Below are 24,810 nucleotides of genomic sequence, written 5' to 3'. Positions count from 1 at the left end.
GTCGCTGCGATTGGCTCTTTGCGCCTCGGGGGTGGAGCCAGCCCACCTTCCCCGCCCTTTCCCCCGAGCACGTCCGGGTCATTCGGTGTTTGTGAGGGGAAGTGCCCGCAGAGCGGGCCGTTGCCTTCTCGCGGCTCGGCGGCTGAGCGGACAGCGGTGTCGCCATCATGTCGCGGGGGTCTATCGAGATCCCTCTCCGGGACACCGATGAGGCGAGTCGGGGGCTGGGAGGTGGTGGTGCGGCCTGGTCCCGGGAGGGGTGGAAGGAAGGAGTGCGAGCGTTTGTCGCTTCCTCTCATAGTTTTGTCCCGGGCTCGAGAGGGACTGTAGCTCCCTTCCCTGAGCGGGACGAGTTGCTGGGGTCACGGATGTTTCGCTTGGTGGAAAGAAAGCCGAACCTGCCTTCGCCGGTGCCCCTCGGTGAACAGTGTCTGCCCTCTGCTAGCCGTAACCTCCCTGTCCTTGTCCAGTGGCTTGCTGGTGAAGGAGAGCCGCTGCGAACATTCAGGCAGTCTGCCCGGGGTCCTTCGGTACCACATGTCTGTGAGGAAGGGGCAGCCCTTTCTCCCACAATATATGCTTCAGGCATATGCATCCTTCAGGAGTGAAGAATCTGTTGAGAACAGCCTTGTCCAGCTAAATTCTCTCCTTAGTTCGTTAGACACTAATTTCTCTGACTGCGCTGATTTGTAAACAGCATGCATGTTCTTAAATCAGCATATAGATACAGGTAGGGCAGTTGGTCCATTCTGTAAAGTTATTTCAATGTGGCGGTAGAAATTTATTTAACTTTTCTTTATTTAAGGTAGACTGTTACAAGCCAAGGTTAAAAAGATTTAAGAGAAGTACTTGGAAATTTAAAGGGTATTATAAAGTTTGAACTTGAGTCATTCCACAGCAGATACTAAATTAATACTGTAGCTAAATAAGGTATTGAAACATACTGCTTATAGGTTGAAGAATGTATTTTGTGAACATATGTCCATACTCTAACAAACTTCCATACAAGTGCCGTTGAGTTTTTAAGTTTCACGAAGGTGCTTTGCTCTCTGTAGGTTACATGTTGGAGGACTTTTTTTCTCTGTGACAGAAGTTTCTGTCTGAGATGTCAACATGAATAGTTGATCTTGGTGCTGCTGTTCAAGTTATGCCTGGGACTACTTCGATCCCGAAGTTCTGAATTAATCACTAAGGATTGCTATAACATATCTTTTTTTAACTGCCTTTTTTAACTTCCATGTTTATTTGCTGTGTTGATAATATCTATTTCTCATTACTATTTTAGTTTATACATAAGGGTTGCCCAAACCTAAAAACATCATTATCTGTCAAACAGGAGGTACTGCGCAAGACAAACTCAAACTAAAAATAATGATAGTAGCAGAAATATTTTTGCTGGTACTCTCAAGTTTTGCATAGTCAAAACTATAAGCCCTTATAAACTGGATTGCTCTAATCTAGGCTTTGGAGAAAGAGTCCCTGCATTGGTAATCGGGGTACAAGTCTGGGTACAACAACTGCGCCTCTTCCTTGCTGTAAAATTAAATTGTAGTGTAGGTGACTAATATTGAAGCGTGACTGAGTAGTAAGTGAACTAACAGGCAGTTAAAATGTGGTCCCAAACATCCCACCTTGGGAATATCTGTTCCTTTTTCCTCATTTTTTTCCCCTCACTTTCTGTGTCAGAAGAGTAGATCAACATGGGGAAATAGTACTTGCAAAATAATGCTTGTATGATGAAAAGTTGTTCATGTAATTTGCTCTTGATGACTATGGTTGTAATATTCAGAAGTTTACTCCATTCTTTATAATGTTTGCCACTTCAACAACCTCTTCATTTTCTTGGGCGTAAAGATGACTGTAAAATTTTGGAGCTGTGGGATAAGTCTTAGGCATTGATTCTCTGACACCTGATTACTTGGAAGATTTTGACTGTATCCTAGATCTTTGTATTACCTGTAGGAAAAGTTTTAGAAATTGATGCAGCCAAGTTGGTTATTAGCTGAACTGTGCAAATTCTGAGCTTGAAGTCTATGGTGAAAACAGTTGAGTTAGCATCTCTGCTTATTGTCCCTGACTAGTATCCCAAACATTGGGCTGTCTTTTCTCTGATACTTGTGAGAGACCATCACTTTTGTCTTGTACATAATACAATACATTATCACTTCTTTCTTTGTCCATTACCGTGTCTAAACACAAATAATTATGTTTTGTGCTCTGAAATGTCCTTCGAGCTCAGTGATAGATAACATTATTAATGCTTTGTGAAAAGAAAATTATGTTTTGTGCTCTGAAATGTCCTTCGAGCTCAGTGATAGATAACATTATTAATGCTTTGTGAAAAGAAAATCTGTATTGTTTGGTTCTAGGTTATTGAGCTTGACTTCGATCAGTTGCCTGAGGGTGATGAAGTTATAAGTATACTGAAACAGGAACACACTCAACTGCACATATGGATTGCCTTAGCGGTTAGTATATCTAGAAATCGTATACTTAAATATTATATTCAGAAAATCAAATAATAATTTCCACTTCCTTACTTTTATGACCAGGGATAACTGAATTCTGAACAGGAACTTAATGGGGTTATTCGGTCACTGACTCTAGGCCAGATAGTTCTGATTTGACATGCATATTAAGATTTTGATTTAATCTTTTTTCACGAAAAAATGCTGCTTGAGGCCTGCTTTCTAAGTCTTTTTTCTCAATCCATAGTTTTCCTGGTTTGTGCCTTTGATTATGCACCTCATAAAAAATGAGGGGGCAGTATCTATACTATGGAAGGTATGGTGAAATGTACAAAACCTCAAAGCAGTTCAGAGGAAAAACAGTTGATTCTTCATTTATAAATGGCTGTAAGACTTGTGTTTCACGTAAAAATACTAAGTTGGGATGATGACAGAAAAATATTTGGTGGTATCGGAATGCCTTTGTCTGATTATCCCTACATTTATGTCTGATTTATCCCTACATTCTGGAAGAAGAATCTGTGTGACACCTAAAGCATCAACTTGATATGTTGCTTACTCTCTAGGGTAGTATTGTCTGTTAAAACTGTATGTTTTATAGCTGGAATACTACAAACAAGGAAAAACAGAAGACTTTGTGAAGCTGTTGGAAGCTGCACGCATAGATGGTAACTTGGACTACAGAGACCATGAAAAAGATCAGATGACGTGTCTTGATACTCTGGCAGCATACTATGTACAGCAGGCTCGAAAGGAGAAGAACAAAGATAACAAGAAGGAGCTCATTACGCAAGCTACCTTGTTGTATACTATGGCTGACAAAATTATCATGTATGATCAGGTAAAACCAAAATCTGTTTAAAAATCCATATTTGTAGTCTAATCTTCATATTTTACAAAGTTAAATGTATTGCAATTTTGTTTTCCTTATCTAGAATCACTTGTTGGGAAGAGCCTGCTTTTGTCTCCTTGAAGGTGATAAGATGGACCAAGCTGATGCACAGTTCCACTTCGTGCTCAACCAGTCTCCAAATAATATTCCTGCCCTTCTTGGTATGAGTTCATGGGTATCTGTGTAAAACCCTGGTCTCTCTAGTTGAGTTTTGGATTAATTATGTGCTTAAGAAGAGAGTGTGTATGTGAATAGAGAGAAAGAATGGGATAAAGAAGTGTGCACTTTTGACCAGAATCGCATGACAGAGATGACTTTAAACATGGGAAGTATACGTAGGTGGAAAAGCTAGGAAAAGTCATAATGCTAGCTAGCATCTTCTGAGACGTGTGGGCATACATCCAGTCCGACTACTTAGAGCTCCCTGATGATGCCAATGAAGCTGTATGTTCTGTTAAAGGTGAAGAAACCAGTAGTGAGGGGTCAGCAGGCTGTAAGACTTGTGTTTTAATTTGTTCGCTAATTAAACTAGTCTTAGTAAGTGTCTGTCTTCTGGATCGGGAAAGAATTAAGCTTCTGCAGCAAACCATGAAAATGTAAATTTTAATGTGTTCCCATGTTTGATTTTTTTTTTGTATACTTGACATTATCAAAGATAATAAAAGTTGTAGTTGTCTGAATTTTATGTTAGTTTTTAACTATAACTTTTGAAAGTCAGCACAGCACAAGTTTACCAAATATTTATGAGCTTCTGATTTATAACTGCTTTGTTTATATTTCTGATTTATTTGTAACTGGTATGTTATAACAGGTAAAGCGTGCATTTCTTTCAACAAGAAAGATTATAGAGGAGCCCTTGCATACTACAAGAAAGCATTGCGTACCAACCCCGGTTGCCCAGGTAAGACAGAAAGTATTTGTTAGTGGAAATATTTACTGTGCTTGCAAATAACTTAGGTCTTCCTCATTGAAATACCTAAAGACTTTTTTTGTGATCTGTATCTGTCAAAAAAACCCACAACGCAACCATCATTATAGAGGATTTCAGGTGTTTGTTGATTTGGAGCATTCCTTAATTGTTAGAGAAGGAAATTGTGCTTAGGAAAATACTTCTCATTTTTTCTTATTATTACTTTTTAAAGGGCTATTAAAAATGAGAAGTTGCATGTAAGAGAAGTTAAAATTGTATGGTAGCAGGGGAACTGTTTGAGACTGTTGCAGAACCTATATGTGAACTCTTGGAATAAGGGTTAAGAAATACTGAAACAAGACATGAAAAGTAAAATTCTACCTGAAGTGCATGATGTGGGTTTTCCTGGGGTTGTATGATTTTTCTTAATGTAAAAATCTAGAAAAGCTTATCAGTAATGGCTGTAAAATTGATGCATGTGATTTAGAGGTATTAGTTCAGGGTATTTGCGTGAGGATCATAAATAAAGTCTCTTAAGAGATGTGGCATACTTTTACCATAACCTATCTGAAAAAGAATTTATTACAAAGTTGATGTGTATTCTGTAGTCTGGTTTAGCACAAGAATCGTAGCTGCAAAAGTGGATTTAGAAATGCAAGTCTTACTTTTAAACAAACATTTTTCATTCACTCTCCTTTTTCACGTACACAGATTTGAAATTACTGTATAAATGTCTCTGTATTCTTAGTTCATAGGCAGTCTGAAAGGGCAATGTGATTTGAATTACCTGTATTAGCTCATCTGTACATGATCATGGAAGTTAGAGGATGATAAACAGCATTTTGTTAGCAGTGAAACAGTTGATCATTTGAGGAGGAATGTCTAGCTAACTTGTTTGTTTGTCTGCGTTTTCTGGAGGCTGACTAGTTTCAGGTGAACTTACCCTGCATAAGAAATTTCCAGCCCTTTCATCTGGCAATTTTTTAGTGCCTTTCTCTATTATTTTTTAATACGGTTCCATAAAAGTAATTATTTATTTGTTTAGTATCAGAGTCTTTTGGAGATACAGACCGATATTCTGGGGTGTATGAAGAAATAAAATCTTACTAATCTGTTAAAGTTAGTTTTGCTGCCAAGTGTGGGAGGCTGCCTTTAAAAACAGCAAATCATTAGATGGCTTTACAGGCTTTAAAGAAATATTAAAAATTCTGCTTTCACTTTAATTGATGTCCAGAATGTAAAAAGTCATAAAGTTGAAATTTTGGGATTCTGAATGGTGTCATCTTGTTCTCTAGCTGAGGTTCGATTAGGTATGGGCCACTGCTTCGTGAAACTGAACAAGTTGGAAAAAGCTCGCTTAGCGTTCAGCAGGGCTCTGGAGCTAAATTCAAAATGCGTAGGGGCTTTGGTTGGACTGGCTGTTCTGGAACTCAATAATAAAGAGGTGGGTCTGACTTGACAAGAATCTATACTCAGTTTACTTTCTTCTTATCTGCAAAAACAAACATCTTATCCTTTGAAAGGTAGTCCAGTTTTTAAAAGGGGTGACAACTTAGTGGTTAAATCATTTTAAGTATGGGCCACTATTGAATGATGTTATGGATATGTACTTGTGATGTGAGCAGCATATTCTGAATAACTTTCTTCTCTTGTTAAAAATCTTCTAGTCTGTTGCTTCTAGAGGTGTTAAGTACAGAGAAACAGTGCTAGGTTAACTGTTTTAATTAAAGTAATAAAAATCCGTGGTGAGATGTGTGAATGTATGTCCAATCAATTAAAAAAACCCTAAAAGTGCTGATTTAAAAAAATTAGTTTAATGAGCAATAGTTATAATAGCCAGCCTTACTTAGTCATTTGTGACTCTGTGAAGGCTAACTAAATCAGTTGGTACTCAGGGTTCTCTGAAAGTCCTCAAATACTTTGAGACCTCACTTGTAATGGCAGCTCTATTCCAGAGCATCAGGAATTTATTTTTTTTAATTTTTTTTGTTTTAAAAGAGCATCATGCTAACAGGAAGGTCAAGGTAAAAGACCTGGTCCCTGAAGATTAGCCTGGGTTTTAAAGAATATAAGCTTTGAAACAAGTGTTAAAGTTGCATTCAAGCTGCCTTAGCATGCATGCCACGTGGTAAACCAAAGAGTAGACAAGAACAAATTTTAACTAAGCTGATGAAACTACAATAGAATGATGATTCTGCCTCTCTAGATGTTGTATCATTAGAAAAATACATATGCTCATATAGCTTAATTGGGATCATAAGATCCAAGATGGTTAATCCATGATAAGGAAGTTATCAGTGGAGGATGGGACCTTTGAGTGGTTAAAAAAAAAAAAATAAAAAATTGTTACATAATTGTATGTTGCTAAAATTTAGTGTTATGCTATCTGTATAGCACGTAGCTCCCTAGAAAGATCTTTTGTTAGCACAGAATGTCTGAAAATTACTTAGTTTACTATCTCATGAGAAAAAAAAATAACTATTAAGACTTCCATGAATAATTCTCAAAAATGTGGGCACAAGAGTTTTCTTTCCTAAAACTATGGAGACAACCAAAAATATTCTAAATTTTAAAAAATAATTCCCTAGGCAAGAAACTAATGAAATCTGATATCTTTTTTTTTTTTTTTTTTTCCCCCTGAAGATCTTTTGACTAAAGTCAAGGGATGAGCCCACTCACCTTCAGCTTCGAAAAGCTGTGATTAAAAGCTGACCCGCTCAAATATGGTTTTTTGTTCTTTCTAAGAAATGTATCATCTGTGCTTTACTTCAAACTTTTCACAATTTGCACAGCAAAGTTAGTATAACATTGAAGAGATGACATAGAGGAGGGAGAACACTTTATTTGGGGGAAAGATTCTCTCTGGGTTACGACATCTTTTCTGTGCTTAGATATTTCTAATGTTTCTCCCTCCTAGAAGATGTTATGATGTCAAATCAGAGTTGAGATTACACTGTGTTCTCATTGAGGTCTGTCTTATCTCTAGTTTTCTTTAATCAAAGTGCTTAGGAGCTTTGAGAACTAACCATCTATTGGATTTGGTTGAAATTGGATATGAGACCCAAATTATTGGAGAACTCAAATATATACATAGTGTGATTTTAAAACCTCTTTGCCTTTGAAAATTAAACGAAGAGTGATTCAGTATCTCCTAATCAAGGTATACTGTTATGCTAAGTTTGGAAAGATAATGTCTTTTCAAACTGAATTTATGTTTTTTAGCTGCCTGTTGGACTTAATCTTATGTCTCAACCTCATAAAACCTGATCTGTTCAATAAGATAGTTTTCTGCTGATAGTAATTGCAAAGTAAAGCACAGATGTTACATGATTGCTAGATACCATTCTTGGTGGTTTTGTTCAGAAATAAATACAGATTTAAGCTGATGTGCTTGTGATACAGATCTAATGAGTGTCCCAAATAAATAGCAGTTATTTTGTCAGTTATGGATATGAACTTGTAGGTAAGTAAATTCGTAGCCATAGAAGACTTTTTTTAAACTGTAAAGTTTCTCTAGAAAAGAGTAAATTGATATAATGATATTCCTATGTAAACACCAGAAACTTCTACCTTTTTTTTAAATTAGAACTTGAGTACTAGTAGCTCTTAATTCAACATCTGAAGTTCTTGGTTAGAATTTGAACATGAGAATATTTTCATTTCACTGTTGTGTAAAAAGTTGAAACCTAAACCAAACAGGAACTGGGGACATTGAACAGTAGAAGGAAGGCTATCAGAGTGTAAGTATGAAATGTCAAAGGACACCAAGATTAAGTATTTCCTTCTTTCCCTAGAAACTCCTACTCTGCTTTTTTCTATGCCTGTGTGGTGGCTTCATTTCCCATTTTCCATCTATAAACTGCAGGGAGATAAGCTAGTAGCTGAATTTACCTTTTTCTGTGAGCCCAGCAAGGTTTTGTCAGAGTTTCTGCATCAGCCTAGACTGAAGAATAGTTTTGAAGATGTTAATAAGATCCAGCTATTGAGATGCTGCTGATACCTCTCAATGTTTCATTTAGGCTGATTCCATCAAGAATGGTGTTCAACTCCTCTCTAGGGCTTACACAATTGATCCCAGTAATCCAATGGTGTTGAATCACTTGGCTAATCACTTCTTCTTCAAGAAGGTAAGAGGTCTATGGAATTTTACAGTTAAATATTTGATAACCTCTGAACAGCAAGGATTCTGGTGTTAAATTCAATCTCATTTCATCAGACTAAATGGTGCCTAATACAGAACTGTTAATCTAAACGGACAAGTGTAAAGTTTTGACTTAAATTTTATATAAACTTTTCTCAAGAAAGCCAAGAAAAGGTACACTTACATCTTAAGTCAAGGTCACCTTTGTGTCCTGAAGGGGTTTTGTTTGGTTGGTTGTTTTGGGGTTTTTTTTTCCCCTCTTCCGTGCTTTAAAATACGAGATACAAAAAAGAACAGTAACCACTGAAACTAAATCTGTTGTCATTAATTTAGTTAGTGCTATGGCTAAAGCTTTATGTATTTTCCAGCTATCCTTGTTTAAATAATAAATTACTTAACTATAAATAAAGGCTTTCAAATTTCATTTAACTTCCTTTTTTTTCAGGACTATGGTAAAGTGCAACACTTGGCTCTTCATGCTTTCCATAATACAGAAGTTGAAGCAATGCAGGCAGAGAGTTGTTATCAGCTGGCTAGGTCTTTTCATGTACAGGTATGGCAGTTTTTAAAAGCCTCCTTTGAGATTACACTTTAAAATCTCTGTTGTGAAAGCTCATACAAAGCTTGCCCGTGAAAATACTGCCCATTCTTTATTTACTTCTTTTTATTTAGGAAGATTATGATCAAGCTTTCCAGTATTATTACCAGGCCACTCAGTTTGCCTCATCCTCTTTTGTCCTTCCATTTTTTGGATTGGGTCAAATGTACATTTATCGAGGGGACAAAGAGAATGCTTCACAATGCTTTGAAAAAGTTTTGAAAGCCTATCCTAACAATTATGAAACTATGAAGATCCTTGGATCTCTTTATGCAGCTTCAGAAGACCAGGAGAAACGGGATATTGCAAAGGTGAGTTTTGCTTCTGCCAGCGTCATACTTTTGCATACAAGGGTAGAACTTGAAAATCAGACTTGAAATCAGGCTGTACCTTAACTCAGGGTTATTTCGCTGTAGATACAGAATATTTACTATTGGCTGTCACGAGACATCCTCCTAACTGTGGAGAGTCACAAGTTCTGGACAGAACTGAGACTTCTACTGGGCTCTGGCTAAAGCAAGTCCAGGAATTTAGAGGAGCCTCAGCCTCACATTTGTATTTGGTAGAGGGGCAGAATTCTTTCCGTATATGTTAAAATTCTCTAAAGATGGTACGTTAGCTAGTGATTTCCAGAAAACACTTGTTTTAGCTTATCTGGAAGGACAATGTTATGCTTTTTTTTTTTTTAAAAAAATGACAGGAGGTTTAAATCTATTGTTGGGTAAATAAATGCAAAGAATGGTAGACGTAATTTTTCTAGCTTCTCATGTTGGTGTAATAGTTTCTGCTTCTGTTAAGACTTCAATCAGGTGTTACGTTCTACAGAAAAATACAGTAATGAAGGTAGGAAACTAATGCAAGTTTTTCATGACCAAATTGTGAAGACATTTAGGATGTTTTCCTTTGCAGTATGGTATATCTTTCTAGTATTAAGATTAATACCTTCACTCTTTCTTTTGATTTTATTTATTGTTTTTATAAACAGTTTGTTCATCTGCAAAGAGGCATAATTATTTTCTGCTGTTTTTCAGGGACATCTAAAGAAAGTCACAGAACAGTATCCTGATGACGTAGAGGCATGGATTGAGCTAGCCCAAATTCTAGAACAGACTGATATACAGGTATTGTTAATATACATGTGGTGAATTATGTGTGTGCTTTTCATAAGAGCACATAGAGCTCATTCTTTTATTTCTTTCATCTACTTTCTCTTTCTTTGTAAAGGGTGCATTGTCAGCTTATGGTACAGCCACACGTATTCTGCAAGAGAAAGTACAGGCTGATGTCCCACCAGAGATCTTGAATAATGTGGGTGCTCTGCATTTCAGGCTGGGAAACCTAGGAGAAGCAAAGGTATGTAATTATTCAAAGTTTGAATTGAGTTTCTTGATTACCCAGAAGTTTTCCTTTAAGAATATTCTGGAGTGCTTTATTCCTTTTTTTTCTTTTTATACTTTAGAAATATTTTTTGGCATCACTGGATCGTGCAAAAGCAGAAGCTGAACATGATGAGCATTATTACAATGCTATTTCTGTAACAACGTCCTATAACCTTGCCAGACTATATGAAGCGATGTGTGAATTTCATGAAGCGGAAAAGCTGTATAAAAACATTTTAAGAGAACATCCTAATTACGTTGATTGTAAGAAATGTTTGGTATTTTAGTTCCAAAGTTATTCTTATAATACCGAAAGTCTTCCCATGTAGAGTGTTTTTTGTTCTCCTTATATCTGTCTTCATTTCTTTTCTTAGTAGTTTTGGGGCCTGCTTACCTACCCACTATTTTCCCTACTTTTTTTTTTTTTTTTTTTAAGGCCTGCATCATCCTTACAGTCCAATATCCAGCTTTAGGTCTTCTAATTATTGGTAAATCATACTGTACTCCAAAAACCTAGCAAAATTAGCTTATCTAGACTTGGATGCCTTTGCTCACTTGCTCCCCACCCCCAGCAAAGCCTTCGCACCTCAGCACTCAGGTGTAATCAAGGCCATCCACTTGATATTCCCAGGCTCTGCAACTCTACCTGTGTGGGTGGAAATAGAGGCCCTTTGGGAGAATCACTATATTTTAGACCTTGGCCTTCCTCCAGGGAAGAAGGGCTGTTGAGGGTGTTAGCACAGCTTCTAGGGCACATCCTGTTTTTTCTCCTCACTCTGATCTTCCTCTTGCCCTCAAGTAGCTGATCTGTGATATTTGCTGCAAAGGTGAGGTGGTAGCACTTGCTCAGCAAGCTGCAGCACATGGCATGCCCCAGCCTAATCTATAGTCTTTTTTCCTGCTTGTTTTCCATTGTTACCTGCTAACTGATACTCTTCCCACAGCTTGCAGGGATGGGAGGGCTGTTTAAAGTGGAGGGAGGAGAATTATGTAACTGATGCATCCTTCTTTCTTTGAGGTTTCTCAATCGTCTTTAACTTATGAAACCAATTAAAAACATTTACATTGCTTTAACTATTAGAAACCTGCAATTTCTGTATTACCATTGTGGATGGCCGTTCCTCTTCACACGGTGTGTCTCATTCTGAGAAGAATATGAAAGCTGTCTCAATGTTTGCTGTCCTTGGCAGATCAAGGAAAAGATTGCTTTTGAAATTCAGGCATGGGCGATATTTTCTTTGAGATGACTTTAACCTGTTACCTGATTTTTATTTTATCTTCTACTCTTAATTTTAGGCTACTTGCGCTTGGGAGCTATGGCTAGGGATAAAGGAAATTTTTATGAGGCTTCAGATTGGTTTAAAGAAGCACTTCAGATAAATCAGGTTTGTAACCCTTTAAGTTAGTATTTCAAGTGTTTTAACTTTAACTTTTGTTTTCCTTTTGTTGCATTTTTTTCATATAAACTAGGGGAAGAAGAGAGAACTACTGTAGTCTGTTCTCTGTGTGTTTTTTGGGTTTTTTAACATATGGAGTTCTATTTAAGAAGAATAGCATTTTATACTTGCAAAAGTAACCTTCTAAGGGAAAACAGTGCTTATGCAACTTACAGTGAATTTTTATTTAGGACCATCCAGATGCTTGGTCTCTGATCGGCAATCTTCATTTGGCTAAACAAGAGTGGGGTCCAGGACAGAAGAAATTTGAAAGAATATTGAAACAGCCCTCCACACAAAATGATACTTATTCTATGCTGGCTCTTGGCAATGTCTGGTTGCAGACTCTACATCAACCCACAAGAGACAGAGAAAAGGTAATGGGCATATCTCTGCCCTGTGTGTGGCTTTATTTAATTTTTGTATGATGTTAGCTACTCAGAGACATTTCTTGATGCCTATTTGGCATCTTATAGTCCATAAAACTTCTGAGTAGATCTTTTAATACCCTATTATAGAAACGAGTGATCAATCAGGATATGTCTTTCTGCAGGAGAAGCGTCATCAAGACCGTGCATTAGCAATCTACAAGCAAGTACTCAGAAATGATCCAAAGAATTTGTATGCTGCTAATGGCATAGGTGAGTATTAGACTCTAATTTTCCTTCAGAGGTGATCATATTCTTGTTTCATGCTTTAGTATAGAATTGTTTTTGCAGGGCCTGAACACTAAGTAGTAGAGCAGAGGAAAGAATAGCTTTTGTATGGCAGCTATGTCACTTAGTTTTTAATGGGGAACTTTATTTAGGCAATATTTTGTTTTCTTTGGTAGGAGTACATAGTACATGAACCTGGAAACTTACGCTATACTTTCCCCTTAGGAGCTGTCTTGGCACATAAAGGATATTTCCGTGAAGCTCGTGATGTTTTTGCCCAAGTGAGAGAGGCAACAGCGGATATCAGTGATGTGTGGCTGAATTTGGCACATATCTACGTAGAACAGAAACAGTACATCAGTGCTGTGCAGATGGTAAAATCTCTAAAATTGAACTATATAATATGTTGGGTTAGATGACTTCTGGATGTTTCTCTGCTGCCATAGCAGCTGTGCAAGCTTCTGAATAATATTTTAACAAGTTATAGGTCTATTTTGAGCATGGTGTTGCCTGTCAAGTCTAGATTTAAAAACAAACTGCCAATGTCAGGGGTAACAAAGTACCTACCAACTTACATGCTTTTTTTTTTTTTTTGTAGCAGAGTTAAAACATAATTGGGTTAGAATTTTGGTCTCGGAATTAATTTTTAGTCAGAGAGGTTTCTGTCAGTGTAGTTATTGTATGTGATTTACATTCAGGTGTTACTGAAGTAAGTAAATGCAGTTTGCTGCTGGGATTTTTTTAATAGCAAAACTTCCTATTTTTGTTCTTGCAAGTGATTACATAAATAACAATCAGAGCTGTCTGAAAAGCTGACTGTGCCATGATTTGTTTCACCACAATTAACATCACAAGGTAATTCCTGTTGGAAGAAATCTGTTGAGGTCATCTAGTTCAACCTGCTCAAGCAAGCAAACTTCCAAGTATCAACCTATTCTAACTAAATTGACTCAATTAGCTGATCAAAAGCATACAAGTAAGCTTAAAAAAAGCCTATGTTGGACAGGATGGAGGCTCAGAACAAACTTGTTTCATTAAGACTGAATCCACCTTGAGGCTCAAAAATACTTAATTCAGAGCTATCCTGAAGCTTTTTGTGATGATTATAAGGAAGAGATACTGGGCCTTTCTTACTGCTCAAGACCTTAGTAGGTGCTATCCTCCAGTGAACTACTGTTAAAAAGCTTTGGTAACGTGATCAGATTCATTCTGTTGTGTTTGCATGGGGTCTGTTGTGTTTTTAACACCTTACCTGTTTTTATTGACAAAAAGCCTAATTAAAATCTCATTTTAGCAATTATTTAAGCAGTGAATTACAGTGGGGAAACTAGGTATCATTTTCACCTTTTGATATGTCAGAAAAAGGTACTCGTCTGCTAATGTATTTAAGTAAAGCTGTTAGTAGAAATGTGTATTTACTGAGGTGTTTTATTGTTCCCTGGGTTCTACTATGTAGTCTGTACAAGCCACAGTCTAAAATACGTGATATTGGACTCAAAGGGAGACAAATTGAATTTAATAACCTAGCTCACTGCAGCCACTACATTTACTCTAGTGAGTTCTCTACCATAAAGCATGCAATTGCAAGGCAGACTTAAGCTAAATAGAAAATCTTTGACTCTAAAGGTGAGTGAAAATTGGGAGCTCACAACACAGTGCAATCCAAGAGTAGTAACTTCAGGCATTAAAGTTCAGGGCAGTTTCTGCATTTAAGCTGGAAATAAAATGACTTTGGATTTCTTATTATTTTGGAGGTTTAGAAAGAGTGAATGATTTCTTAAGAAAAGAGTGTGTCAAACAAAAGGCACTTGTTACTGAAGTTTCATAATTGTTTAAAACTTTGATTCTAGACCCACTTACCCTGTAGTAAGAAGTTGTCTTTTATACTTTAGAACAACTAGATACCCCTTGGCATGCCAAGTTATTCAGCTAAGTGGACAGAACAAATTTGACATGGAGTTATCTGAAAGATGTGAATTTTTTTTTTAATTAATTGCATCAGATATATGGAATTACTACATTAAATATATTTCAATTTGTAAAATATCTTATACGAATAAAGAAAATAGTTTGGTTTGGTTTTTTTTCCCCCCATACTGCAGAGAATAATTGAGAGCTTTTACAATGAGTCATGTTTGTTGGACTTTGTTACAGTAGATGGTACTTGTAAAGTATTCTGTGTTTCTAAGACCTGCAGAGCCTCCTGGACTGCTGCCAGTTTCTAGAAAAATCAGGTACTTGCTATAGAATAGCAGAAAGAATTTTCTGATTAATGAAAAGGAGGCATCCATGAGGCATGACACACTACTTTAAAAAACAAAAGGCGTATTAGCAGCAATGCTTTTTAGGAATAGAAACATTTGCTGGAGTTAGCTGACCAAAATAACTAACCATTGTGACCTCTTAATTTGATTTTTTTTTTTTCCCATTTCAGTATGAAAACTGCCTCAGAAAGTTCTATAAGCATCAAAATACTGAAGTATTGCTATATTTGGCCCGGGCACTCTTCAAATGTGGCAAATTACAAGAATGCAAACAAACTTTGTTAAAGGTATGAATATAAAACAACATATATCATAAAATGAAATTACTGTAAGTTGATGCATGTTTGTTTCTCTTAAATTTGATACTTTGGGGTTTAAATAATGGTGCTTATTCTCTGTATATTGCTTCAGTATACCTCTGTATTACATTGCAGAATATATTTAAACCATACTTTTTATTACAGGCGAGGCATGTAGCACCAAGTGATACAGTCCTTATGTTTAATGTGGCTTTAGTGCTACAAAGACTAGCTACCTCTGTCCTGAAAGATGAAAAAAGCAATCTAAAGGAGGTGCTTAATGCAGTGAAAGAACTGGAGCTAGCCCACAGGTAAAGATGATTTATTTCTAATCATTATAATCTATTTTGTTGTTCCCTTACAGTAAACTTGTAGTATACATCACCAATCTGGTTAGAAGAGCAATCATCTGCTATGAAACACCGTATGTAATTCTAGAGTTTCTAGTAGGAAAACAAAGAGTGGGGCTGACAAAGCTACTTATACAGACTTGGCTTTCCAAATCCAGTTTTGTTTGGCCAGGTGGCCAATATGTATTTCTCAAAGGGTTTTGTATTACTATGACCAAGATACATTTCTTCCTGGAAGGGCATAGTTGAAAAAAATGTTGAAAATTATTCTATGAATTTAATACTTTTTTTGACGATTTCTTTCAAAACAACCTATGGGGCTCAAAAGCAAATCTATATATATTATGTAAGCCTAGTTAATGACTGGTACTCCTTGAAGACTGATTTTACCTTCCTTTTACAAGTAAAGCCTTAAACACTGTCATGGCTTAAGAACAGAAGCAGTTTCTTAAGTGTGTTTGAGATCTTTTAGTTATCCTAAAAAAAAGGGGGGGGGGGGTGCGGCAGAAAACAATGTGATTAATCTGATCCAGTTGTCACCATCTTTGAACAAAAAGCTTTCAACCATTTATTCTGCTCCTAGGTATTGCTGGTATAGCTGGTGCTTGCTTTATGCATTCCTTGCTCTACTGTTATGTCAAGGATAGATGTTGCCTTTCAGTAATTTTGTCAACTGAAGCGAGCCTTTAATACAAACATTTCACAATGCTAGTGCTTTACATAATGCAAACTGAACATTCAAACACAAATTATAACTTAAGTTCAGTTGGAAGCTTTTTATTTATTGTCTTGAGAAAGTTGCATGAAAGCCTTTATTTTGTACCCGTTAGCTAAAAATTCAGATGTCTATCACATTTTGGAAAATATTTTCCATAATCTAAAACTTGAGCAAGGACTTACTTTCTTCATATGCATAAGAATTTGAATTCAGTCTAGCACAAAAAGACTTTATTTAAAATGTCTCTGATGGAGTATGGGAAGAAACTGTGGCAACCTTGAAAGTTAGACAGTTGTTTTCCTTTAAATGAATTGGAGAAACTGTTTTCAAAACACTGATCGTCATAGCTTACCCATCTACTTGAAGGTATGTTGTATTCACAGGTCCCTGTGAATTAAGTTCAAGGAGCCTGTTCTGGAAGGATTTTTAAAAAATAAGTTTTCCTTTGTTTTCTTCTGCTGGTTTCAAGCACATAAGCTGTGACAGATACAGAATAAATCTGCTGGGGTCAGCTAAGAGCCAATAAATGACATCTTAGAACTCTCTTTATAATTTTTCTGGGGTTTTGTTTTGATCTAGAGTGGTTTTAGAATGTTTTAAATTTGGAGAACGCTGAATGTACTTTTATGCTGTTGTATTGAAAGGGGCTGCACACAGAGAAAATGGGTGAGGTTTCCTCATCTGTTGAGTTTTGTAGGAGTTTTATAGGATTGTAATTCAGGAGTAAATGCTGAAGGCAAAATTATAATAAATATGTAAGTAATACCATCTTTGAGGTTTGTTGGTTGGTTTTTTTTTTTTTCCGCAGGTACTTCAGTTACTTGAGTAAAGTAGGTGATAAGATGAGATTTGACTTGGCACTTGCTGCTACGGAAGCCAGGTAAAAAACCAACAAACCCAAACCACAAACAGGTCCTTCATTCATATACAAAGTGGAATATCTTTGTCTTGTTTTTTCATACTAAAACTGGATTCCAAAATTTCAGCTGACAGTTTCTTAGAACAGTAGAAGCACAAGTGCAGGGTTAGTCCCTATTACTGTTTCAGTCTTTTCCTGTCTTTGCTTTCTAACGTTTTTGTGTGGTCTAAAACTCTCAACTTCTGGTGTCTGTCATTAGCTGGAGCCTGTGAAACTTTAACTGGTTTAATGGCGATTTTTCCATCAATGAGAGTGCAGTGATGTTTATTTAAACATCTCTAGCTCTTACTGTTTTGACTGTAAACATAATAATCTAACAGTAGGGTTTGCTTTCATAGAGATTTTTTTGAGGTAGTTCATGGGTAAATAGCATGGGTCAGTTATTGAAACACAAAAAACTTCTGTTTTGCAGAGTCTAGTCTGCTTTGACTTTTGCTTAGGGTAATGAGTTTGTACACAAGCCTGTTCAAATCAGTTTCCTTGTAAGCTTATTTCTTAGATTTTCACTCGGTATGCCTTGTGTTTCATTTATTGCGCATTCTTCTAGAATTTTCATAGCCATATACAAATAACATCTGTTGGCCACCATGCACTGTGCGTCTTAAATGGGTGTCATTAAAGCACTTTGCACAGAGAAGAGAATTTCAATCTTAATATTAAAAGCTACTATTACGATGACATTTCTAAGAGGGTATCGAAAGCACCTTGCTATAATGTTTCATGAGACTTGAACACTTTATGCAACCTTACCTCTTACACAATTGGGTTTTTTAAGATTGAGTTTCTACCTGCCTTTCTGATAAGGTTTGCTGGTATGTTGTGATTAAATTCAAGTTCTTATTAACCATACTTCTGAAGCTGTCCAGGTTAATTGAGATGATTCCTTTTATGTTCATGTGGGGTTTTTTGTATAGGAATTAGCTAAATTTTAAGTGTGAAGCAGCATGTTCTGAAATTATATATTGCAATTTAAAGATAAACTTGCTTATTAGGAAGTGCTTTTGTGTACTCAAAAATTTGTACTACTCTTGTGCTAGTAAGTTTTTTTCCTTTAGTGATATGAACATAGTGTTGTGATGCATGCCCTTTATAAAATTGTTTCTTGTTGTAGTATGTGCCTGCCACCTTCCTTTACTTGAAAACATTGCATGTTACAGGCAATGCTCTGACTTACTGAGTCAAGCCCAATATCATGTGGCTCGGGCACGCAAGCAGGATGAAGAAGAGAGGGAGCTGCGTGCGAAGCAAGAGCAGGAAAAGGAGCTGCTTCGCCAAAAACTACTTAAAGAACAGGTTTTGTTCTGTTACATTCTGCATACTATATTTTTAAAAAGTATACTTATCAACAATATATATGCCTCTGTTGCTCTGTAGTGGTACCTGGTGTTACGGATAAAATGTCTAGTACCTGTTTTTCTTAGCTATATTAAGCACTAGCAGAAGATGTTACAGCTATCAGGTTATACTTACTCTTTCTTCCCCATAGCCTCAGAAATAATTTTTTTATTGTTACAATGAAATAACAGACCTTCTGGGGCATCAATTTTATCAAATTTCTGTACTGATAGGCTGGATGAGGAAGCACCTGGTGCAAAAGTTCTTTTGGACTTTTGCCTAGTCTACCACAGACTTGTAGAAAACTTTTTTTTTTTGACGTGGACCTTTTGCTATGACATAGACTGTCAAAAGTCAATTTTACAATTTCTTGTCAGCAAATAATTTATATGCCTGTGATTATATCACTGCAGATCTGCGAATACAATAGTAACGGTTAGTTTTCTCTCTGTTTCAGGAAGAGAAGCGCCTAAGAGAAAAAGAAGAGCAGAAGAAACTTCTGGAACAAAGAGCTCAATATGTGGAGAAAACCAAGAATATTCTGATGTTCACTGGTGAAGTAGAAGGATCAAAGGAGAAAAAACGTGGTGGCGGTGGAGGCAGGGTAGAACAGATTATTATTATTGGGGTTTTTTTTAATCTCCCTCATTTTTCTCCTTTTAATGTATGGTCTCTTGCAGTAGCACCCATTTTTAGTTTCAAGCTCCTAGGCTCTACTGAATGAAATTGCACAGGTTTAATACCCATGTAAGTGTGAAAATTAGAAGCTCATACTTAAAAGTTCCAAGCACGGTGGCATTACCAAAGTCTGTTCTATTCAGCTGTTAAAGTAACAGATGATGATTGTTTTATTATGTGTAAATTTGGAGTCAGTTTCTTAATGACATCAATCTAGAGATTATGGGAAAACTAGCACAAGAAGGTCTATATTTTCTTATTTTTGAAAACCTGTTCAGATAATTTCTATTTTGAATTGTTTTTTGGTAGCTTTTTAACTGGAAGGTGAATAATAGGCTATATTGTGGGGTTTTCGTTTATTATAGCGTTCCAAAAAAGGAGCAGGGGAATTTGATGAGTTTGTCAACGATGACAGTGATGAAGATCTGCCCATGTCTAGAAAGAAAAAGAAGAGGAAGGGCAGTGGTAGTGAACAAGATGGGGAAGAAGAGGAGGGTGAGAGAAAGAAGAAGAAGAGGAGGAGGTATGATATTTTAATGTTAGACCTCCCTGAGAAATAGTATGGCTTTTAAGTATAATCTCATGCAGTCTTTCATAAAGACTTAAAAAATGAATGGTTGTTAAGAGGTCACGTGATTAATTTTTATTTATACATGCACATTATAAGACTTAAACAGCCATTCTGCAAAAGAAGTATGAGTAACACTTGATCAACCTGACATTTCTTGAGACTGCTATTTTTGCATGTGTTAATTTTTTTTGTGATGTTATGATTTACATCATAAAAAATACATTTCTGTTTAAGACCCCAGAAGGCAGATGAGGGGAGCGATGAAGAGGAACATGAAAATGCTCCAAGGCCTAAAAAACGACGTCCACCCAAAGCAGAGAAAAAGAAGGCTGTAAGTTAACCCCCGAGCAACTGCATCATTTTCTAAATATGCATTTGGACTTCAGTATTACCCTACTCGAGAGATTTATTAGTGTTGAAAATTACAACAAAACTTCTTGTAGCAAACTGCCTTCGAGCTTATTTTTGTCCTCCTCCCCTGTTGCTGTAGTTGTTTCAAGGATGAAAAGGACATTTCTGAAGCCATCTAGAATTAAGTGATAGTAAATGGAAAATTTTGATCTGACAACTTTAGAACAACTGTTAAAAGCGTATCTGGTTTTCTGAATACGTTTCTACGTTTGGGCACTATGCTTTAACCAGCCATATGAACAAACAACCCTTTGTTTTTCCTCTATACAGCCCAAACCAGAACGTCTGCCTCCTTCAATGAAAGGAAAGATCAAATCAAAAGCCATCATTTCATCAAGTGATGATTCTTCTGATGAGGATAAACTCAAAATTGCTGATGATGGGTAAGAATCTTAATTAACTTTGTATGTACTAGAGTTTCAATGCATGTTTTCAAAAGAAACTGCAGTGTTAATGAGATAATATGAAGATAATGAGAAGCCTTTCATTGTACTCACAACATCGCTTTCCATTGCAAATTAATTCCACTCATTCTTCTCATTCTGATAACACTAGCATTACTTAAATCCTGGTGTTTCATTTTATTTTTAAGCTAAGGATAGCATCTTTTAATACTGGATCTTTTTTCTTTTCCCTACAGACATGCTAGAAATAGCAACAGTGATTCAGATGACGGGGAACAGCAGCACAGTAAACGTATTGTTTCTGATAGTGATTCTGATAACAGAAACAAATCTGGTAGCGAGGCAGGTAGTCCAAGGAGGTCCAGTGTCCACCCATCTGAGGAAGATTCCGACAGTGACAGGTCGGCTAGAAAAAGGAGGCGATCAGATTCAGAGCAGTCTGACAATGAGTCTGTACAGTCGGGGAGAAGTCATTCCGGTGGTTCAGAAAATGAATCTCGCCCAGCTTCTCGCAGTGCTGACTCAGACAGAGATTCTGAGAGAGGATCTGACAACGAGGGATCTGGCAGAGGATCTGGTAATGAATCTGAACCAGAAGGATCCAATGATGAGGGATCTGAAGGTGGTTCAGATGACAGTGATTAGATCTAAATTACAGACCATCTTTTTAAAATGTTTATGTAAATATGTTTCAGTTATGGGGAAAATCCAATTTTTATATTTGAAAACTGTGATTTAAAAAACCCTTAATGTTTTAGTAAACTGTTGTGAGACCTTCCTGTGATTCTTTCTATTAGCAATTAATGGATGTTTCTCTCATTTGGCTTATGGTGTATTCTTAAGTTGAAACTGCTGTAGGTGAAGAACAGAATCCCTCTACTATAATCAGCACACCAAGGATGGAATGCATGTAAAAACTATGGAACATAAAAATCTCTAGGTGGTTCCAGTGTGGCTAAAACCGTGTGTTCTGTGCTTATACATGCATAGATGGATCTTAAAATCCTACCAAATGGAACAAAGAGCTATGGATATTTATCTTTTTCCTCATTCTGAATAAAGGTCAGTAGGGAGGTTTTTCTTACTTTCTATTAAAGAATACATTTGCCATGATACAACTCCTTATGTTTCCAAGAATTTTTTCTTTTCCTTCTGTTTTTGTGTTAATCGGGTGAAAAGATGCAGATATTAAAGTAAGTTTTGTAAAGTAATGATGCAGATGTAGATGAAATATTTAAATTGGCAGGTAAAAAGAAAATTAGAGAACTCCGTATTACTTGAGAAGGAAGGGTAAAGCTGCCAGTGTCACAATAAACTGTTCCTGCTTATTTGCTTGGAGTGGTTTATTTTACCCCTTAAAAAGTATAAGCAGAAAACCTGAAAATGTTAAATTTTACAAAGGAGTGTGTTTTGAGGAAATGGTTGTAACTTTATTTTAGTTTAAGTCCGTGACTTCTGGAATTAAGTCCTTATATATAATATATTCTGGGACAACAATGAAAAATTGCTCTGCTGTAGACTAAAGTGAATCTGATTTCTTTCTGCAGTTCTGGGGAAAAAAAAAAAATCAGTCTTTTGCACCAGTCCAAAATTATTTTTTTTTATTTTCTAACTTTTTTCATTGGTCATCAAGTCCTATGTTAAGCATTTGCTAAAAGAACATTATGTATATCTAGATAGTGTATTGCTACTGTTTTTAATAGACTCTATAGCCTAAACTATGTTGCTTTGCTTTTAGGAGGTCTGGATTGTCACTACTGATAGTTCACTTCAAGTACTAACTGAAAGCTAAGTTTCCCATGCTGCTATTTCTGGTTTGCTGTGAGCATTAGCTGTTCTCATTGTGTATGGTTTTTTCATGTGTTTGTGGGCTGTTAGTAACCATAGCAGGCAAAGCAGAATGTAGAACAGTTGAGATGTCTCTTTTTGTGGCTCAGTTTGGGATCAAGTTTCTATATGTGGTCTTACATAAAACTTACATGCTTGGTAACATTCAGAATAGAAGAACAGCTATCATGCTTGTTGGATTAGAGCAAAACTGAATCTTAACTTGGTCTTCTTGTTGATATAGTCACTTAGGTGGAAGATTTGTGACAGTCCAGGACTGGAAGCTAGATAGCTTTGAAAACATGCATTTGAGGAAATTTGTGGCCCTTCTAGAAAATGATTCTCCTATCAAGAGAATCATGACCCAGGTGCTCATCTCTTTCAGAATCACAAGGAAACAGTGCATAGATGAGGTATGTACAGTTGATGTCGCACTGCTTCACTTAGGAAGCTATCAAGAAAGAAGTGTGAGGAAATTAATGCAACTAAGGAAAACTAATACATGCAAGGTGAAACAAATGGAGCACTGGCAGAAATGGCAAGGATGAGAATAACCAGCTTCTAACAGTAGGAATGAAAAAGAAAATGTACATCACTTACTATAGGATCTTAGAAATTTTTTTCTGCCTTAAATACGTCTTCAGTGTTATAGCCTTCTCTATTGTGTTATTAATTGTATCTTTCTTAGGAAAGGTCTGAAGGTCTTGGTTTAGTGCAGGATGTAGCAAAATATATTTTCTGAAGGTAAAAGTTAGCTATCTAAAGTGCTGAGTGGGTCTTCAGATCTGACATCCAGTGGGAGTGAAATATTTTCAGTAAGTGTAAAATGGGTTTCCATACATCTGTTGTCTGAGTAAGTAAGTGCATTTTTTGAGCTTTCCACGGTCAGAAAGGAGGCTTGTAAGAAGAGGTTATGACTTGAAAGGCCTTGTGATGCATGATATACAAGAGGCCAATCAGCAGGGAAAGAAGGGATGGGATGCTTTTGCTTCTCTCTTTCCCTGCTTTTACTGAGCAAAAGGGGAAAAAAAACCCCAAAACCTAAAATGCAGGAGTCAGCTTTTCTTTTTTTCTTCCCTTTGATTAGGAGGGTTAATGGAAGGATTAAGGTTTATATATAAAAGTCACGTGTTGCTGTAACTGGAGAGAAAGCTATGTTTTAGCTTAATTCATATTTTCTAATGCTTGTTTTATGGAAGTGCAGCGGTGGAATAATGTTGCTGTCATTCTCCCTTGGCAGCATTCCTTGCCTTCTGAAGTAGGTGGTTGGCTTGCAGCTATTAAATTCCTTTATTTATAGCAGTAATCCATTGCAGAATAAAATACAGAGAGTTAGAAGTGTAATACTGCATTGCTATAGAAGTATTTTATTCCTCGTTTCTGTTATGCATCCATTAACAAGTTGCATGACTGTATGAAAAGTGTTTCCTATTGAGCTCTGTTGCAGCTTGGCATTTTGCTCTCCTCATGTGTAAGCACGTCTTCTCTAGAATACAGAAGAAAAAGATTGTGTAGAGTTTGCTGTTAGCAAGCAGTTGATTTAAAAAAAAATTATCTCGTACCTGAAACTTATAGACTAGGCTCTTCACAGAACAAACACGTCAAATGTGACTTTAATTTTTTTTTTTTAAGTGGCTGAGTTGTTGCGTGCTTTGGGTTTTGGGTTTTTTTGTTTTGTTTTTAATCCAGCTACTCAAAGTGTTGGGTGGGGTTTTTTTTTTCAGAAACTTTTCCAGGTGAGTACCTGGTGGAAGGAGTAGCTGTCACTGCCGAATAACAAGGCATCTGTGTGTCAGTTGATTCATTCTCTTTCTAAATGTGCACTTCTGTTAATTTAACTGAAAACAACAGTGGTCTACACATATAGGAGCAAGGTGCAGGAATGTATTTGGGAATGTGCTGCCAAGGAATGCTTTGGACGAGGCAAGACCTATGGTAGGAGCACTGCAGCTAAAATTATATCAGTTCTTTTTATAAGGAAGGGCCTCTTTCTGGGAGTAAGTTGCTTTCCCTGCTAAATATTTCACTGTTCAGAGCAATGTTTGTTGTAGCAAGGCCTTTTCCTCCTGCACAGATTTAAACTGCTACATTAGGGATTGATTAATACTGTGGATATGTTGTTTCAGAAAGCCTGTAAGTTTTAATATAAGTTTCCTTCCTAATTTGTTTTGTGCAGTTTCTTTTTCTCTTACGATGTAGTGCTCTGATGATCTACTTGATGGATAGTAGTAGCTAACTTAGAGTAAATGAATCTTGACTTCAGAAATTATCTGGAAATATTCCTACAGCTGGAGCTGCAGTCAGCAAGGACAAAGTCAGTATTAAAATATGGATAACAAAACAAATTGACAAAATGGATGTGAAAAAGGATATGTAACCAAATACTTATTCTTCTCAGCTAGTAGTACTTACTGTTCTCCTAATAATAGTCTTTTAGTATTTAGCTAAACAGTGTAGTTGCTCTACAGAAGAGGATTTGAATTGGAGACAGAATCTAAGGGAATACCAAATATGGGAATACTTAGGAGAGAAATTCTAAGTAAGTATACTGAAA

The 24,810-nt window shown here is 36.5% G+C and overlaps 1 protein-coding gene across 1 annotated transcript; it reads left to right on the top strand.

Annotated features, from left to right (window-relative positions):
* The first annotated feature begins 73 nt into the window (after positions 1 to 73).
* CTR9 (CTR9 homolog, Paf1/RNA polymerase II complex component) lies at positions 74 to 23,174 on the top strand. The gene is made up of 25 exons (XM_054827788.1): positions 74 to 212; positions 2,370 to 2,468; positions 3,070 to 3,309; positions 3,404 to 3,521; positions 4,172 to 4,261; positions 5,566 to 5,714; positions 8,290 to 8,397; positions 8,857 to 8,964; positions 9,084 to 9,320; positions 10,041 to 10,130; positions 10,234 to 10,362; positions 10,469 to 10,652; positions 11,685 to 11,773; positions 12,016 to 12,201; positions 12,378 to 12,465; positions 12,706 to 12,854; positions 14,915 to 15,031; positions 15,209 to 15,354; positions 16,920 to 16,991; positions 18,188 to 18,323; positions 18,823 to 18,969; positions 19,409 to 19,566; positions 19,849 to 19,945; positions 20,296 to 20,408; positions 20,666 to 23,174. The coding sequence occupies exons 1-25, from the start codon at positions 168 to 170 to the stop codon at positions 21,072 to 21,074; spliced, it is 3,504 nt and encodes a 1,167-aa protein (XP_054683763.1). The 5' UTR covers positions 74 to 167; the 3' UTR covers positions 21,075 to 23,174.
* The last annotated feature ends 1,636 nt before the right edge of the window (positions 23,175 to 24,810 follow it).

Source organism: Grus americana, chromosome 5 (assembly GCF_028858705.1).
Source record: "Grus americana isolate bGruAme1 chromosome 5, bGruAme1.mat, whole genome shotgun sequence".
NCBI classification, from domain to species: domain Eukaryota; kingdom Metazoa; phylum Chordata; class Aves; order Gruiformes; family Gruidae; genus Grus; species Grus americana.
Note: the sequence above shows the minus strand (reverse complement) of the source record. Positions and strands in the feature narration are given on the sequence as shown.

Coding starts and splice junctions, on each gene's coding strand:
- CTR9 (XM_054827788.1), top strand. CDS start 168: ATGTCGCGGGGGTCTATCGAGATCCCTCTCCGGGACACCGATGAG. Junction 12,855..14,914: donor ACATCAGTGCTGTGCAGATG/GTAAAATCTCTA, acceptor TTCCCATTTCAG/TATGAAAACTGCCTCAGAAA. Junction 19,567..19,848: donor AAGAAGAAGAAGAGGAGGAG/GTATGATATTTT, acceptor TTTCTGTTTAAG/ACCCCAGAAGGCAGATGAGG.